At 27.6% G+C, this 19,334-nt stretch overlaps 1 protein-coding gene across 1 annotated transcript; it reads right to left on the bottom strand.

Moving 5' to 3' along the window:
• Positions 1 to 2,428: 2,428 nt before the first annotated feature.
• Positions 2,429 to 19,278, bottom strand: LOC129971119 (voltage-dependent anion-selective channel protein 2-like). Its single transcript, XM_056084608.1, has 8 exons — positions 19,153 to 19,278; positions 18,234 to 18,312; positions 13,449 to 13,583; positions 11,986 to 12,106; positions 6,291 to 6,401; positions 5,749 to 5,865; positions 3,758 to 3,908; positions 2,429 to 2,642 (listed from the first exon to the last, which is right to left on the bottom strand). Exons 2-8 carry the CDS (start codon positions 18,295 to 18,297, stop codon positions 2,493 to 2,495), a joined length of 849 nt encoding a protein of 282 aa, XP_055940583.1. The 5' UTR covers positions 18,298 to 18,312; positions 19,153 to 19,278; the 3' UTR covers positions 2,429 to 2,492.
• Positions 19,279 to 19,334: the final 56 nt, after the last annotated feature.

The raw sequence follows: 19,334 nt of genomic DNA on the forward strand, positions 1-19,334 counted from the left end.
TCAAATTATAAAAATGAAAGAAAAGTAGAAGTGTTAGTTCATTTTTTTCTTTTTCAAAGCTGGCAACTTAAATTTTTAATCTTAGATACAGTCAAAATTATGGTTTGGAAATCACTTTTTAACTTATAACATACAAAATATTGCAATTATCTTTCAATGTTTGTCTTAATGAGGCGCTGATTTATTTTTCGATCTTGAATATTAAGAAAGTTATAGCAAAGTGCAAATTTTAACCTCCAACCATTTCCACCCAACTTTAATTAGATGGCCCATCTACGAACTCACCCGAGGTTTTTAAATTTCATACAACATATTCCAGCCGGTTAAAATCTAAACAAAATTACTCTAGTTATCTTTTTCACAAGCGTCTACATGCGAAAAGCGTTATACACATATATATATGAACGAAGGGTGGTTTTGGGTTCTAAAATTTTCCCAAAAGTCATGTCACGGGAACCATTGCGATAGGTGATTCTCCTATAATAAATCTATCTAAATATCGAGAACCTCTAAAAAAAAGCTCGGCAGGGGGAATATACAAAAAGAGTATTTATCATAAACATTTTCTTCCAACGTTTAGTATACATTGTTAACATGAAATTGTGATTACATTAGACAGGAATGTCTATTGTAGTATTTTGCATATTTCTTTTAGCATTTATAGCCAAACACTGATCTTGGGCATTGTAACAGCAGGACGATTTATGATGTTCCTATCACATCATGCACGCTATGGCTCATATCTGATGCTTTCTTCAGTGTATGGCTGGCATTTTAAAACAGTTCTGTCAATCGTTAAATCTCTCATGTGAGTTTTTTGAGTTAGTGTCAAATTTGCATGCTGCTTTTCAACTGCAACTTACTCCTTATGAAGAACTTCCTGTGCAGTTTTATGGGTTATCTTAAAATCTAAGCATAGTATTTCAGAAGTCATGTACTGTCTCATGTTATCAGAAATCTTTGAAACAGAACTTTTGTCCACATTCTTATATTAAAACAAAAGTGTATATAAAAGTGAGTCGTATTAATGGAACCACGTCCTCTCCACATGGAATGGCGTGGTCAAAGTTCCAAAAGTAGAGTGATTAGCATATTTGTTGCTCATATAAAGCGAGTTATAAGCATTCAGAGAACAATGAATTAGTAACCGTTTAAAGCTAATATATAATTTATTTTTATCTTACTGACCAAAAGCAGCAGTATCTCTGCACAATATGTAAACAAGTCACAAGCAGACATTATTCAAGTGGACTGACAACAGTATCATCAATAAGCAATAGAAAAACAGTGGAGCATCACACAGATCAGAGCAGTGTGCCAAGTGTTATTGAGAAAACCACTAGGCAACAGTGGAAAAGCTGATAGCCCAAATGACATCATACAATACGAGTATGCCATGTGGCAACTAAAATTATGCAAGTGGTTAGAAATGCACTAGTCTTAAATGAAGATATGTGGAGCCAGCTCAAGCATGGAATTTGTTCATCATATTGCCCAACATACTTCTGTTAGCTGCAATGAAGTCAGTAAGGCTCTATTCAGTGGAAAGCTTGTCAAGCTACAAACTGCATTTTTTACGTTTTATTTTGGATTATAACGTGAAATCGCATTAATACAATCCAGTTTTGCATATTTTGCTTTGTTAACAAAGCCATTCAAACAAACATTCAAGCCAAACAAACATTCAAAATGTCCATGTGAAGAAAATTGTTAGTTGAAAAACACAGGTGCATAGATGTTATTTCCATTAGATATATTTTATCGGGCAATTTCCACCTTAGATTATAATAGTTTAAGTGATTTGCAAAGATACTTCATGATCAATGTCAGAAGTACATCTCAACAGCATTAAAAGCGAGTTTAAGAAAATTTCCACTGGGTAAGAATTTAAGAGTTTGTGATGCTGCTGAACACATTGAGTAATTGCAAAATTTACAGCAACAACAATAAGGGGACACACACACCCCCAAATGAACTTTAGAATCTAAGCAAATATTAGTAAAAAAACATACATAAAAGTGCATAGCATTTATATATTGAAATATTAATCCAGATATCTAGTCAATATTTAAAAAACATTTTTGAAGATTACTTTTTATGAGATTCTAGTTTAACTTGTTCCTGTTCTTAGTCTAACAGAGGATTAATTTTATAAGTAATATAATTTGGAGGATAAATATTTGTGAATATTTTGTTATCAACTGTAAAGCAAAAAAGTGATATTTCCACAGACAATACGAAATTCTTTATTTTGATTCGTTTTTAATTTTTAAATATCATAAACTTTTATTTTTTTAATTATTTATTTGGTTCACAATAATTCAACAATGATATAAAAAAGTTTTTAACCATACTACAGTAACTTCTACCCCTTGAAATATGTTATATGCTATATGGAATATGTTATTTAATGAGCCAAAAATAGAGCTGTCAGAGAAATGCATTTTATCTTTTGTATTTCTGAAAAAATTTTTCTATAAGTACAATCTGGCTCAAGCTTCTAGCTCCAATCCAAGACCAATTTTGTGTCCGCCTTGATTGAAGCTCTTGCCATCAATGAGGGCAGAGAGTGTGAGCTGGATTCCCTGCCTGAGTCGATGAGTGAATGAGAGGCCGATCTGGCTGTTATTGTTCACTTTAGCCTAAAAGAGAAAATAATGACTTGTTCAGAAAATTTCTCTATACATGAAGTTTTGAAATTACATATATAAATTCCACCAATTTTTATGGAGATAAACATCAAGTAATAAGAGTAATTATTTCTAGCCTCTCATTATAGGCCATCAGCTTTCTCAATGAAATCATCAGATCTCTCACTAAAAAGTTATAATAAATACTTCAAACATTTTAGTTAAGGATATGCAGAAATTTGACATTCATAATATTTTAGATTAATTTTCCACTTCATAAGAATGCAACTTTCACAACCAGAAATTTATTTACCTCCATTGCTTTCATTCACCTTCTTAATGTATAGAAATATGCATGCTACAAAATATTATCATTCTTGCAAAGCACAGATTTTGGAATAAAAGAAGTTTATTTCATTTTCAGAAAATGCGTTTACTTGTTAGAGTTTCCATTTAATCTCATTTTTAGCTCTAAATTTAAGGCAGACTGCATATAAGAACTGGACAATTAATCATAATAATTAAGACTATTAATTTATTTCAATTACTATGCATCAATATTTTTCACTGACTGTTTAACTAATAAAACATTAAGGAGAAAAGAATTTCATAAATTTCAAATAATTTATGTATTATAATAAAAAAAATGGGGTACTCAATGATATCATTTACTTATATTGAAGAAGCAGTACAATAAAATCAATTATCAGCAGAAGTGAAGGGGCACGACAATCTTTGATAATCTTCATGATGATATGAAAATTGAAGTTATTTGTATTTACAATAAAAGGACTTAATTACTAATGATTGTTAATTGTAATTTCACAATCATTTCTGTAATTATAAGCTTGCTGGTATACATTTTCGCATTTTTTTAAACATTAGGGATTAACAATTGCAAATAATTGAGAATTTATCATAAAACTGAAGGATACCTTTTCAACATTTAAATGCTTTGTGGGGGAAATTTATGAGTTAATTTTTTAAATTTTTAATTACAATACTATAAACATTTTTTTAAGTTTAAAATTCAGCCTCCCAATTCTTACCTTGCTTTTCTTATTTATTATTTGCAAATATTAGAAATATTTGTTTATTTTAAGTTGAGGTTCTAAATTCATACTCACCCTGACAGAAGTATAATCATCTACTTTGTATACACAACCAAGACCAAATTTAGTTTCATTAGTTCCAGCTACCCAGGATAAATTCATACCAGATTCAAGTTGATCATTAACCTTCTGATACATGCATCCACCAAATTCTTGACCATCAATGCTAAAATTTCAAAAATGTATGCAATTTAATATCTGAAGCCATTAAATAAATATGTCCAGTGACTTTGGTTTAACATTTAATTTAATAACCCCAATGTAATCTCAAAATCTTAATCTTACCAATATGCAAAATTACCATTTTTTAGCTACAGAAATAAATAACATTCTTACTTTACACCAGAAAATAAAATGAGCAAATAAGGGGAAAAAATATGTCTGAAGATTTATAAGTGTAAATTTTCCTTTAAAATATTTTATTTCACAGTTCATAATTAACCTTTTGTGCTAAAAAAGAGTAACAATTTCAATTTGTTACACTTTTTAAATTTTCAGATGAATATTTTATGCAAAAAGTTTTGCCTTTTAAGTATTCTGTGTTTTTTTTTTTTAATTGAATCCATAAATGATGCTTACACAAATACATTGAATCTTTTCCAGACGAACAATGCATATGTGATGTTTGTGTCGGATTATCGTCAGGGATGAATGCTGTATCTTTGTGTTGGACTTTTGGAACAAAATTATCTCTAATAGATAGCATTACTAATCTGTTTTTATCAAAAGATTGTTCATGTACATTATTTCTCTTTCCAAGGTCAGATTAAATTTGGACAAGTCTCCGTGAATAACTAGATTAGCCCATTTATAAAAAGAAACATGTGTTGCTAATGTAAAGAGAAAAACTTGCTCATTATGAAGTTGCTGTTATAATTTATACTCTCATCTGGGATAAGATGTTATTCTAATAAAGGTTTCATTCCTTTCAATTTTATTTGCGCAATCATGACTACTACACCACTCATCTTTCCGAGAGGGAAGGTGTATGTAAATTTACGAATGATCAATCTATGGACTTTTTTTGACAGCAATAAAATGTTAAATTATTTATGGTAAAATAGATGATTAAAAACTTAAGATGCTTGGTTTGCTTGAAGCAAGATAAAAAGATAAATATTACCTACGAATATAAATTGTGTAATGTCAGCCTCAACATTGATCTGCATTTCTAGATTTTTCATATAGCCTTCAAGGATTAATTATTATATTTTTCATGAATAATTTGGTTTTACTTTAAGTATTGTCAATTATAATAAAATGCACTTTACATACTTTTTATTTTTCAGTATCAAACATCAAGCAATTTTAATAATTTTTAAATCATGACTGAAAATATTATAACTATTGTCATATATTTAAACACTGTTTCATTTCAATGCAAAGAATACTTTTCATGAAATATAATCTGCATTACGCTTAATGGGAGAAAATGCTCTAGTCTGTAAGGACAGTGCTTGGTCCCATCTTGTGGGAATTTTTCTTTCGATGTATATCTGCCCCAAAGACATTAATAGGAACGCTTAAAACATTAAAATGCATATATCATAGCGCATTGTTGACAAGAAAATGAATAAAATAACGTTAGACATTCCTTAAATTGTGACCAATAGTTAAAATATATGCTGTACAAACACAATATGGGAAATAAAATAGGATAATTAACTGTTAGGTATATATTTCATACAAAAATTGTATAAAAAGAAATAACTTTGCAAATTCTTCAAATATATGGAAATGCTAAAATATTAAAAAAAAAAAAAAAAAAAAAATACTTTTCTTCTGTATATGAATACATTTAAACATTTAAAAATAAATATATTAAATATACAAAACATTTAACTTGTAAAATAATTGAAAAGATCAAGGATTTTTTAATGTTTAAGAATATAATAAAGAAAAGTAAAGTTAATGTTATATCATTTTCCCATTAAAAAAAAAAAAAAAAAACCTACAATGTAGAAAATAATTTCATTACTATAAGGGAAATTTTATAATATACTTACACATTTGAGTGAAATACGAAATCTCCTAAAGAATAGCCTAAGCCAATATTGGACTTCATTAATTGGTTTTTAGATAGACAACCAACAACTTTGGCTCCAACCAGCCAATTTTGATAGCTGAAAATAAATTTAAACATCTTTAACATGGTAATGAGACATAAATAAAAGAGAAGCATTAATACAGCACTCAAATTAAATGTACTTTTTATTTAAATGTAAAACATTTTTTTGCACTTCATTTATTCGCATGTCATCTTTAATATAATAAACAGATCCCCAATGCAATTCTTTTCTCCAACTTCAACGAAATTCTAGGTCAATTTAATAAATTTCAAAAAAACAATCTTAAAAGTTACATTATCTTATAAAAACTGCAGGAATAGGCTTAGGTAAGACTCTTAAACACAGAAGTAATCCTTAATATAAGAGAAGGGGATAAAGAAATGCTAACTTCTCTATAAGTAACCAGTAGACCTTTTATTAATCAATTCCACAATTTAACAGTCATTAACATTAATAAGCGTCTATATTGAGTTACTTACTTGATAACACCAGCTAGATGAACTTGAGGAGCAGATACATCCAAATCAACATCAGAATTCAAGTGTATGTGCTCATTTTTAAAAGCAGTACTAAATGTACCAGATTTCTTCCTATGCAGAAAATAAAAAAGAATTTTTATTTAAATACATTTACAAAAAATAGTAAATAATAAATTAAAAATTAAGTAAAATTTAATTCTGAAACATTATTATAACTTCTGTCTTTTTGTTAACTGATACATAATACAAAAAGAAATATAAGAATCAGAAGATATCAAATTTAATTTTAATGCTTTAAAATATATGCTTCTTTACACTAATATAATAGGCAAGATCCAATTCAAAACATTAACACATTCAGCTTTGACTGCAATTAGAGTTTTGTTAATATAAAAAAAAATTAAATTAATAAAAATAATAATTTTTTAGTTAATTTAAATTCTTAACTATTATATAAGTTTATCTATATTTATTAGGTTATAATTTATGCAAATTGCTGCTCCAAATTTGTGGAAACTGCTTAATCTATCACCATTCAAAAGTTGACTCTTCTACTGTATCATTTCTTTAATTTATTAATGGGATTGTAAATGCTGCCATCAGTTCTCAGATTCAATATTAGTGTAAAATTTAGTAACATTAGTTCCAATTTATTTAAAATTTTGCCAGTTATCTTGTTTTCCCAAATCATTTAAAGCATTTCATTATAACTCACTTTCTTTTAGCCATCAATAAATGTTTTAATGCAATTTATTAGACAATTTCATCATCATCATAACAAGCTATTGTAGATATAAATGAGGGGCCAGAAAAGTTTAAGCAACCCCACTTTTAAAATCTCACATAACTGACAAAGTAAAATTTAAAATATGAAAGATACATCAAATCATATGGAGAACGTGCTTTTGTGTTGGGATAAAAACCTGTTTATTTTATCACAAGGATCCATATATTGTACTTTAAAGTATTTCTATGAAATGTATATTTAGGGTAAAACCTGTGCACAAGATAGATATTCGGATTTCAAACATTAAGCAATGAACAAAAAGCACTTTTCAATTCAGTAACCAAAGAGAATCTTTAGATAATCATTTTTTAAGTAACAATCTTTTCATGCCGAGTTAAAGATGGAGTGCTAAAAATTGATTTAATTAAACAAAAGAGAAGGAGAAAGAACTAGAGTCATGTACAATCAAAATTATTTTTAAGCTAAGCATCAGTACTAATGAAGCCTTTATAACACAAAAGCCACATGGAAAAAGATTCACAGCTGGAGAAAGACTCAACTCAAATTACATATCAAAACATAAAAAAATTAATTACATATATATAGTAGATGATGGGGTACAGTATTTCATTTTAAAGTAGCAGATATATAAGCTTCAATTTATTTAAAAACTTGTTGGTCATCTAGTTTTCCTAAAAACCCATGACTTTGGAAAGAATTTGCACCTATAGTTACATTTAAAAAATAAATCTCTATTTTAACATGTTAAAAGCAAAATTTTGCATTTGTGATTAGTCTCTTTACTCAAGAGTGATGTATAAATGACCCAAATTCACAATTACTTATAACCCTCCTCCCTCCCCAGCAAAGCCATTTCAGAGGCGATAAAATGCTATAAAATGAAAAGGAATACATTGCTATGGATATAATTTGTCTAGTTAATAGCTTTCCAACAAGCATATATCTCATAATGTAAGTGTTATTATTCTTAATAGTTCTGCATTTCCTATTTAAAGACTTTTGATCAGAAATATGAATGATAATATAAATTGGTGCATTCTGTCAAAAGTTACCTGTCCATATAAATCTGCGTGTATTTTCATGGAATGTTTATATTTCGTTATATTATCAATAGCTTCTCTCATTAATATTTCCTTACATTTTGTTTTGGGATTTAAGCATGAGAAATAGATCAGAAGGAAGGAGGGACTGCCAGCTTAGTACCTGGATAACATAAGAAAGCTACAGTGCTGTTGAAGCAATCTCCATATTTGCCACATTTAAAGCAATTCAATTCATAAACTTATTGCATATATTATTGAAATCCTGTTTAAGATATAAAAGATACCTTATACTTCACTTCAAATGAATCTACTATTATGCAGCAATGTATCTCAATAATGATGCATACTGCTGCAAACCAAAAATATTAAATACTGTTAATAAATGTTACTCTTTTTATGTTTAATAATATATAGCGTGCGTGCAAGACATGTACATGTATGCAAGAGATGTACACGCAGATACATGCCACACTTTATATTCATTATTAATCTCATGTTATAAATAAAAAATAATGTGTTTAGCACATCATAGCATAAGAAGTTAAGGAAAAGCTACATTTAAAGTCACAAAAACTTATAAATAATAATAAATCAGATTCTTCATTCAAATAAAATTCCTATAAAATGATAATTAAAGTTATAAATACTTTTTGAGTTTAATTATATTTACTTGGTGCAGATAGAATTATTTCTTACATATCATGTACAGTGGCTCCCAAAAGTGTTCATACACTAAAGAAATTTGCAGAAATTGTGTTCTATACTTCTTATTAAAACTGAACAAATATTTTTATAAAAAATCAAGTAGTATTGTTCTAATAAATAAATAAAAATCACAAAATTAGAACGCAAAAGTCTGCGTACATCCAAACATTATTTAAATTCATCATAAAAATATCTTTTGCGGCTTAATTTCCTTCTAATTGACAAATACACTAAAATCGTTTGATTTCTGTGTTTAATATCACAATTATTTATTCTGTTTACTTTATTCTTAGATATGACGCGCATTCGTAAAGAAACGAGTTTAGACATACAAAAATTAATTATATTTCATTTTAAAGCTGGAAAATCAATTAGAGGCATTGCAACTATAACTAATCTACCTCATTCAACGGTGCAAAGCATAATAAAACGTTACAGAGAGGGAAAACAGATTGCAAACAAGCCTCGTAATGGTCGCCCGCAAATTCTGTCAGCTAGAAGTCAAAGAAATATTGTGACTAAATTTCTAAAATATCCAAGTCTGAGTGCAATAAAGTTTACTTCACAATATAATGAATCAAATGGAACTTCTATTTCCTGTGAAACTATTCGTAGAATTCTTCGGAATGCTGGTATATATGGCCGCTCTGCACGAAGAAAATTCTTTGTAAGTCAGAACAGAATTGCTAGGCTTAAATTTGCCAAATCTATGATAAACCAGCCAGAGAGCTATTGGAATTGTGCCTTATTTGCAGATGAAAGTAAGTTTAACATCTTTGGGCCGGATAGGAGAATCATTGTATGGAGGGGGGAAAAAAAAAAAGCGAACTTAATCCCAAGAATTTAGTTGGAACAGTAAAACATGGCGATGGAGGTGCCGTGGTTTGAGGGTGTATGTCAGTGGCTGGAGTAGGCAATTTAGTATTCATTGATGGTATAATGGATCATAGAGTTTATATAAATATTCTCAATAATAATTTAAAAGTGTCAGCACAAAAATTGGGCATTTTAAACAACTTTGTGTATTACCAAGACAACGATCCTAAGCACACGGCCATGAATGTTCGTCTTTTTTGCCTCTATTATTGCCCTCAAACCCTTAAAACACCAGCTCAATCACCAGATTTAAACCCTATAGAACATATTTGGAAAGAATTAGAGGTGCGAATAAGAAGTCATGACATTAAATCGAAAATTCAACTGAAAGCAGTAATGATCGAAGAATGGAACAAGATCGGTGCAGAAGTAACCGATCGTTTAGTTAAATCTATGCCCAAACGTTTAAAAGCTGTTATAAAGAATAAAGGACATCCTACTAAATACTAAACATTTATAAAAATTTCATATTTAGTGATGTTTTTTTAAAGTGTAGGATCACTTTTGTGTCCTATTTTTGTGCAATTTTATTTGTCATTTTTAAAAAAATAATTTGCATCGTAATTAAAATTTATTCTTCACTGCTTTATTAAGAACTGTAAAAATATGCTATGAAAAAACTTTCATGTAAAAATAAAAATATATAATGGTAAATAATGAGGTTTTTAATTGATTCTTGTTGGTGTACGAACACTTTTGGGAGCCACTGTATATTTATAAATCTCATCAAGTTTCAATAATAAAAATTACACTGCTTGATGACCAACAATTTTTCATTAAACTCTAAATTTAGAGATTTATTCTTTTTCTTTTTTATTTTCTTAGAAAACAATAAATGATTGTGCAAATATTATCTTGTTTCAATGAATTTGAAAGTTAAAACAACCAAACGAAAGATTGCAAATAGAATTTTAGAATGGCTATATTAACCCACATCACAACACAAGAGCAAAATAGAAAATTTTTCCTTCAGTGATTTCACTAAGAGATTTTAACAGGTATGTGTAGTTTCAGGAAAAGGAATCTTTAAAAGAATGTTATAAGCAAATAGGGATTTTTATCCTTTTTCTTGGAGTTTGAGAAAATAATTAAATTATTATTTTTCTAGAGTACATGCTAAAAATAAATAAAAAATTGGATTTTGATCAGGAATTCGAGAACTTTTTAGAATGAAGTTAATATGGACTAATTTAAGATAAAAATAAGGAAACTAATTAGGATTTAAATCAAGATTATATATAATTGTGTGTATGTGAAATATCTCAATCATTTTAGCCTGTATGTATACCTGGAACCCAACTTTAATTATATATAATCTCCAAATAGGAAATATCCATTTCAATCCAATTAAAAAGATGTGTTAACCTTTGAAAACAAACGCAGTGAAAATTATGTTTGTATCATAATAAAATAAAAGCTTCAGCAATTTATCAAAAACAGAGTAATTGTATTGTGTCATCAAAAATTATGCTACATTTATTGAACCCCGATATTATCTTAAAAGAAAATTAGCTTCACATATTTATTATGAGTATGGCCTTTTAAAAATTTATACTACTCATATCTTCTCTAAGAATTCAGCATTAAATTTTTCTTCAAAATCATAAAATTGAATAAAAGTTTTCAACTGCCAAGAATTCCGGCTTTTACTTTATGTGGAATATTATATGGTTTGTTAAACAATTTTTGTATGTTAATCACACTTTTTACATTCAGATACTTAAAAAGATAAGTTTTATAAAAACATTCTGTTGAATTTATAATCAAATTTCCTTATTAGATCAGATACATGTGTATTTCAATTGTTGGTTTTCTGGTATTTATTAGAAAAAGAACCATGTTAATTATACCATACCACACATGCTATTTGCTAAAATTACCAACAACTGCAACAACTTGTGTTGATTGACATGCTATGGAGGAATTATAATTGGCACAGAATCCAACTGGTGCCAATTACAGATTTTTTTTTTTTAAAGCAAAGAATTGTAACAAATTTATAAATGACCTTTGGTCAAATACAAAATTCACATTTTCCTTTCCTTAATAATTACAGCTAAATACTTATCAGATTCCAAACGTAGATAAAAATACATTACAAAATTAACATTGGAATACAGAATCAGATAATCAAGAATAATCTACCTGGAAACATCACAATATTTGTTTTTAAATTCTTATTTGCTAATAGAATTAACATTGGTGGGTCAATACTTTAAAAACAGATGGTTAGAACTTAAATTTAATTTTTGATGAATAAAAAACATGCATGTTAAATGATGATCATATACAACTATAATAAATTATTTGTAAGCAGTCTTACCCAGTTTGAGGGGCAAAACTAGTATCCAAACTCAATTTCAAGCCCTTAACAAACTGATCTTCTACAGACAGCTCTGTAGCCAATACATTGTCAGTATTCCATTTTTCCTTTATAGTGATTCCTAGAAAATATTAAAAATGAATATTATATCTAATCCTTCTTCTCATTTTATAGTAAATTTGTATGAAACAAGTACAAATGATTTATGCTCTGGCAAAATGAATATCCTAACTCGTCTAAAACATATCTTCTACATTATTAAGATATTTTAAAACTACAAAAAAAAAAAAAAAAAAAAAAAAAAGATGCAGCATATAATCTAGGTATTAAAATTTTCATATTTAGCCTTGCATTTTATAGTGAGCTAACTCTGAGGGCTTCCAATTGTCATTTATCATTTATCTACGTCATGAAACTCTCAGTTATATAAATTTGCATTTCGTTCAGATATTATCTATGAGCCATTTATTAAAAAGCTTGAAGCATCAAATCAAATTTGAAAAAGATTGGGAAAAGAAACTTGCAATTACTGTGACCTTATGGCATTGCCCTCTGCAAGTTTGCGATTTTAAATGTAACTTGCTAAAGCAAATTTAACAAATAAATAAAAGCCTTTTTTACATATTTATATAACAATTGATTTTATACATGCTTATCAAAAACTTTTGTAAAAGAAATGTTTTCTTATTCAGAACATTTTTACTGTAAAATGCTTTTTTCAATAATTTCTCATTAATATTAATTTTTAATACATTTTAAATAGCTCCTTCTTTACAAATTGAAAACACTATTTAAATATATTAAAAAAACTAATTTAAATTTCTAATATATTGCACATATTTTAGTAATTGCAAAGTTGCTTAAATATATGTTCATTTTTGCGATTTTTTAAATAAATAATTATAAAACATGATATTTACACAAATCCTCAATCATGTAGGAAACATACAAAATAGCCTAAAATGAAAGTATTAACTTCTTGAACATCATGATCCTTCTTGTACAGATGTGCTCTTGTCAGAAACTGAGCACTGACGTATTTTATCAAAAGCTTTATTTATAAAACAGTAAAAGGGGGGGGGAGAATGCAAAGTTTTATGTCAATAAATTTTCTAAAAATTAAGAAAATTAAATTGTTTACCTGAGCAATGATGAGTGAAAATAAACTACAGTTTAGGAATTAGCATGTTGATTACACTACTGATTACTTGCAGCCCAAACATGACACAAGTTAGAAACAAGAAAAGCAAAACCTTATAAAATAATGAAAAGTCAAGTATTAAACAATCTGAAGAATAATAAAATTTGATTTTGAAAAATGCAGAAATCTATATTTATCTGGGGATACCAATTACGAATTATCTAGAAGTAATGCATGACTGAATTGGCTTCAGGGATCAGACATCTGAATTTGCTTTAGCATTCAAAGTAAGGATGTAAATATAGAAACCAACTCAACTTACCATGCTTCTTAATATTGTATTTTGTTTCTAAGAAAGCATTCACTCGGCCAGTATCATTGTTAGAAGTTCCACTCACTGTGAAATTTACACCTGTAGCAGTTTTGGTCTTGCATTCCAATTTCATAAACCCAATATCTGAAAATAAAAAAATTCTATATTAGTTTTAAAATCTTAAAATCAAAATATTATTTCTTAATTATACACCCTAATAAGCACTCAACAAGTAGTACAGAATCCAATCAAATATGATACTGAAACCAAAGTTTTTTTTCTTTCTTTTGTTAACAATTAATTTACCAAAGATAATTACAAGAGAAATTATTTTAATCATTTATTTTAATATTCAAAAAGAAATTAAATGATCTAATACTATCAGCTAATATTATAAGTTTGGGAAAGTGGAAATGAATAGCATCTTAAAATTTTTTATTATTTAAAAAATAAATCAAATTTCATTTTCCCCCGAATAATTTCCAAAAGATTATACAAAAATAGATTTTAACACATTCTAAAGTGTAAAAATTCTTTTTCAATATAAGTTTAAATATTCCATAATATTTAGCTTAACTTTTATAAACTATTAAATTATTGTGATCCTATTAAATTATTGTCTTCCACGAGAAAGATTTGCATATATTTCAAGTAAAATGAAAGAGGAAGAAACCAAAAAGGCATCATACAGGACAAAAAGAAAGACTAAATTTTAAGCTTCACTATTAAAACATTTTTTTAAATAAAAAATAATTAACGTATTATTATATATAAAATAATTATATTATATATATATATATATATATATATATATATATATATATATATATATATATATATATGTATGTATTAACCTAATATAACTGCACACCTCTCGAGAGATTGCAATAAAATCCAAAATATATTCCTCAATGCTTAGAAATATTAATTAAATATTGCAAACAGCTATGTCCTCCAAAAAGAGATGAAATGGCAGAGTAATTTTGTTTTTCTTCGATAATCTCAGAACATATTTCCAAAATTTATTTCATCAAAAACTAAAAAAAAAATTTCAGTGACACTTGTTCTACTTTAATGACAATTTCTTCACTTTTTCAATATTCATTCAAACACTATTCTTTTTTTGTTGGTAGTGGCATAGAAACATTCAACCTATTTTACTATTTAATCACATCTACCAATAATGAGGGATATGCTAAAATTAAATTATTGTCTTTAAACGTTTTCACCATTTTTTCGCAGTATAAATATTCTTTAATGCATGCATAATAATTCAGCTTTAAATAGTCTTAAAATTATTGCAATCAAATACTTTTTTTAATAACATTTTTTTATCATTGGTTCCTTGAATAATATTTTATTTCACTGATAAGTTTGACAGATTTTCTTTATATATAATTTATCATATTGGCTTCAAAACCACACTTATTAAAATATATCAATCAACAATTATATATATATTTTCTAGCTTTGATGAACCCAGATATTTTTTGCATCTTTTTGACTTTGCAATATCTGGAATAAATTTCCTACACTTCATTTGCCATCATTATTATATCAGAGTTTAAAATTTTAATACTGGATTGCGATTATCTGTTTAAAAGGTGTAGAAAATTTAACTGTTGTGGATCCGAGAATAAAATGGGTGCAAAATTGATACAAAGGCAAAAATATTTCCACAAAAAATAAACAAACACAACTAAAAATATTCTCATAAGTTACAATTACTTTTATGTTGCATCAACATTCCATTAAGTGTTATCGGAATTTTGATTTTAATTATAGCTGATATCAAAATGTATTATTAATTTAAGGAAATATTATTTAGAATATATTGAAACATGAATAACTGCAATTCAGATTCATATGTTAAAATACGACATAATATGCAAAATACGACAATAATATGCAAGATACGACATACAATACAAGAATGAGATGTGGTCAATGGTATTGAAATTTAGACAATTTGACACTGAGGTAATCCTGAATTCTTTTTTTATCATTACTTGAATAAGTATTTGCCATCATTTTTTAGGGCCAATTGTTTTGACACCTTACAATTACAATGATTGACACAGTATTTGATTTTGAAACATATCTAGTTTTACAGGTATATGAAATTAAATGCTGGTGCTTTGGTCATCTATCTATATTAAAATCTATTCAATTTGTATTTTTAGATTTAATTATTTACTGGCAACGTCAAAGTGATGCAATGTAGATTTCAGCTCGTGTGTTATTCATATGATTTTTTTTTGACAAAATAAACATACATATTTATTGATACTGAAATAGGAGCATTCCTACAGTCTTATATTGGCTGTTCATTTATAATTTTATATTACATTCAAAATTTAGAAATTCTAGTAACTTCAATTTGATATATGTTTGTTCAGTGTCATTACTGTATACTTAAACTTTATAATTCATCATAGAACATAAAATAAGCTAATAAGCTTTTTTATTTATATTTTTTTATTGTAGGGATACGATAAATATAAAGAGGAAATGCTCTATTACAGGATGGTTCACCAACAATAGGCCAAAGTTTTAGTTGGGTGACCTAGAATGTTTCAAACATAAGAGTTGGATACATTATTCCTTCTTTATTTTCTTGATGGACAACCACAGCATATAAATAATAATAATAAAATAAAAATAAAATGCAGCTCTAAAATCAAAAAATTGTTCCCGATGAACTGCAACAAAGTTATAAATATCATTGCAAACTATTATATTGAACAATATATACAGTGGCTTAAAAAATTGCGAGTACAGCTTACTTTTGCTTGATAAATCCGACTTTCAATATAAATAACACATTACCAGAAAGTGCAAACATGTTTTTATTTTTACACATAACAAATGATTTAATTTAGAGTAAAAAAGAAAAATCAACAAAAAACTTCTAAATCCAAAAATTTCAGAAACATTTTAAATAAACACAAGCAGAATTTTGCCTCAAAAAATTACGAATACACCAATGAAATTTTTTGAAATACACGCATAGTAACAAAGTGTCACTATTAAGTTGCATGTCTTTTGGCTCTTATAATGGCTTTCAAACGTCATGGTATCGATTCGATCATTTTTTGGTGGTGTCTGAAAATATTTTACCCCATTCTTCTCACACCACTTGTTTTAAATGAATTTTGTTTCTAATTTTGTGTTTTGGAACCACTTTTTCGAGTATGGCCCACGAATATTCAATGGTATTGATGTCGGGGCACTGTGACGGCGAGTAATTGCTGTTTACAAAGAAAAAGACACAGTATTTTGACGTTACGTGCATTCTGTTTGGGGTCGTTGTCCTACTGGAAAATGGAATTTTCATCTAAACCCAAATTTTTAACACTAGATTGCTACAACCATATGGTTCCTACAACTTGTTCCAGGAACTTTTCAAATCATAGGCAGAAGCGTAAGTGCTAAAACTGTGTAAAATGCCATAAGACAAGCTGGATATAAAAGTCGCATTATTAGAGAGAAACTGTTCATCAGCTTACAAACTCATAAAAAGCATTTGAAGTTTGCAAAAACTCATCAATTGAAAACCAATAACCTTTGGAAGAAAGCTATATTTAGTAATGAAAGAAAACTAAACATTTTTGGCAGTGACAGACGCAGACAGTTGACATCGCACCGCATGGAGAAAACCTAATACTGCTTGGATCCAAAAAATTTACGTCCTACAACTAAACATGATGGTGACTCTGTCACGATTTGAAGTTGCATGGCTTCATCTGGGGTAGAAAATTCATTTTTTATAGATGACATTATAAACGATATGGTTTACTTGGATGTACTTCACCGCAATCTAATGGAAAGTGCTAAAAATTTAGGTTTAAATGGAAATTTCATTTTACTGTAGGACAACGACCCCAAACAGAATATACGTTATATGGTTCTTTTTCATTGTAAACAGCAGTTACACACACCACCACAGTACCCCGCCATCAATAACATTGAATATCTTTAGGCCACACTCGAAGCAGTGGTCCAAAAACACAAAATTAGAAACAAAACCCATTTAAAACAAGTGGTGCAAGAAGAATGAGGTAAAATATCTTCAGATACCACCAAAAATTGGTACCACAACGTTTAGAGGCCACTATAAAAGCCAAAAGACATGCAACTAAATACTGACACGTTCTTCATTGGTGTATTCACAATTTTTTGAGGCAAAATTCTGCGTATGTTTATTTAAAATACTTCTGAAACTTTTCAATTTAGAAATTTGTCTTTATTTTTATTCTAAATTAAACCATTTGTTAGGTGTAAAAATAACAACATGTCTTTATTTCCCAGTAATGTTTTATTTATATTGAGAATCAAATTGATCAAGTAAAAGTAAGGTGTACTCTCAATTTTTTCAGCCACTGTACATATATAATTTTTTATTAAAAGTATAACCAGACAAAATTTTAGGAATGTTAAAAACTTTACTGAACTTATTATAAAATAATTGCATACTGTCATTTTTACATTCAATATATATACACAGTATTAATTTTAATTAAACATATACCTATAAAGAATACACTCATAAGAAAATAGATTAATCAAATTTTATACTTTTAAAAATAAAAATTCAAAACAGCTACCTTTTGAATTGAATAAATGTGTCATAAGAAAACCGAAATTCACGAAAGAATTTTGTTCACAAATTAAAAAACTCATTAAGATTAGCAAGTACTGATAAACAGAATTATTTCCTGGTATTTTGAAATTAATAAAAACCACATATTTCTTAATCATAAAGATATTTCAAGTTGGGAGAAAAAGACTTACGATAGTTTTTGTTGAAGATATCCCTGGATTGTTTTCCAAGGTCGGCAAAGCATGGTGGAGCCATTTTTTTTGACTTACACTTAAATTAAAAATATATCAAATCAAAAAGAGCAAAGAATATAAATAATAAATAGTATCATTTTAATAAAAGTGATAAAAGGATTTACAATTTTCCGCGATTAAGATTCAAAACAATAAGGAATTATTTATGCTAGGATTGAAAATTTTATAAGAAATTTTATAATTTAAAGTCTTCTTCATGTCTTGCAGCTGTCTACATGCACAATAAACTTAATTCAATGACCTACATTTTTAAACAGAAAAAAATTAGTGGAATTGCATCCTTTTATCCGTAATTTCTGCATAAAATGCAAAACAATTTTAAAACCAAACGCATCTCTAAATAATTCAAATTAACTTGTAATTATGCGCCATATTTTTTAAGAAAATTTATATTAAAAGATTGAAGTGCTTTAAATAAATCAGTCAAAATTAGCATGGAGCTTCTATGAAATATGTATTTTTTTATTATTTGTTACATGAACCAAATTCCTCGATTTCCATGATGCAACAATGCGCCAAGTCACCACCTATTTTTAAATAAACGAGCCGTATTAAATAATTCAAACATATTAAAAAATTCCTAAGTGTTATCAAAGCGAAACCTATATTGAAAAAGAAATAATTCTTAGCAATCTAATTAATAATTTAAGATTTAATTTTTTAATCAAAAGTTTTGAAACAAAACCCGGAAGAAAATATTTAACGCTGGCAGAAATTCAAAGATTCGTGTACACACAAATAATAATTATTAAACTCAAAGTTTATAATGATCATTATATGTTTGAACAATTCACGATAAACAAAATTTTTAATTAAGTTTTATAAATACATAAGAAAAGTAAAACCATTATCTTACCGGAGGTTAAATGAAGGACTGAAGCGCAGTGTTATGCAAATTGCTTAAAAATGTATTAACTTGAGTTACAGTTAAGAGAGATTCAAAAATTACATTAAAATAATATCAAAATTAAATATCTCATCATTTTATTTTTATAAAAAGAAAAATGTGATTACCATAAGCAATTGCATAAAGTGTAA

This window comes from Argiope bruennichi, chromosome 6 (genome assembly GCF_947563725.1).
Source record: "Argiope bruennichi chromosome 6, qqArgBrue1.1, whole genome shotgun sequence".
NCBI lineage: Eukaryota > Metazoa > Arthropoda > Arachnida > Araneae > Araneidae > Argiope > Argiope bruennichi.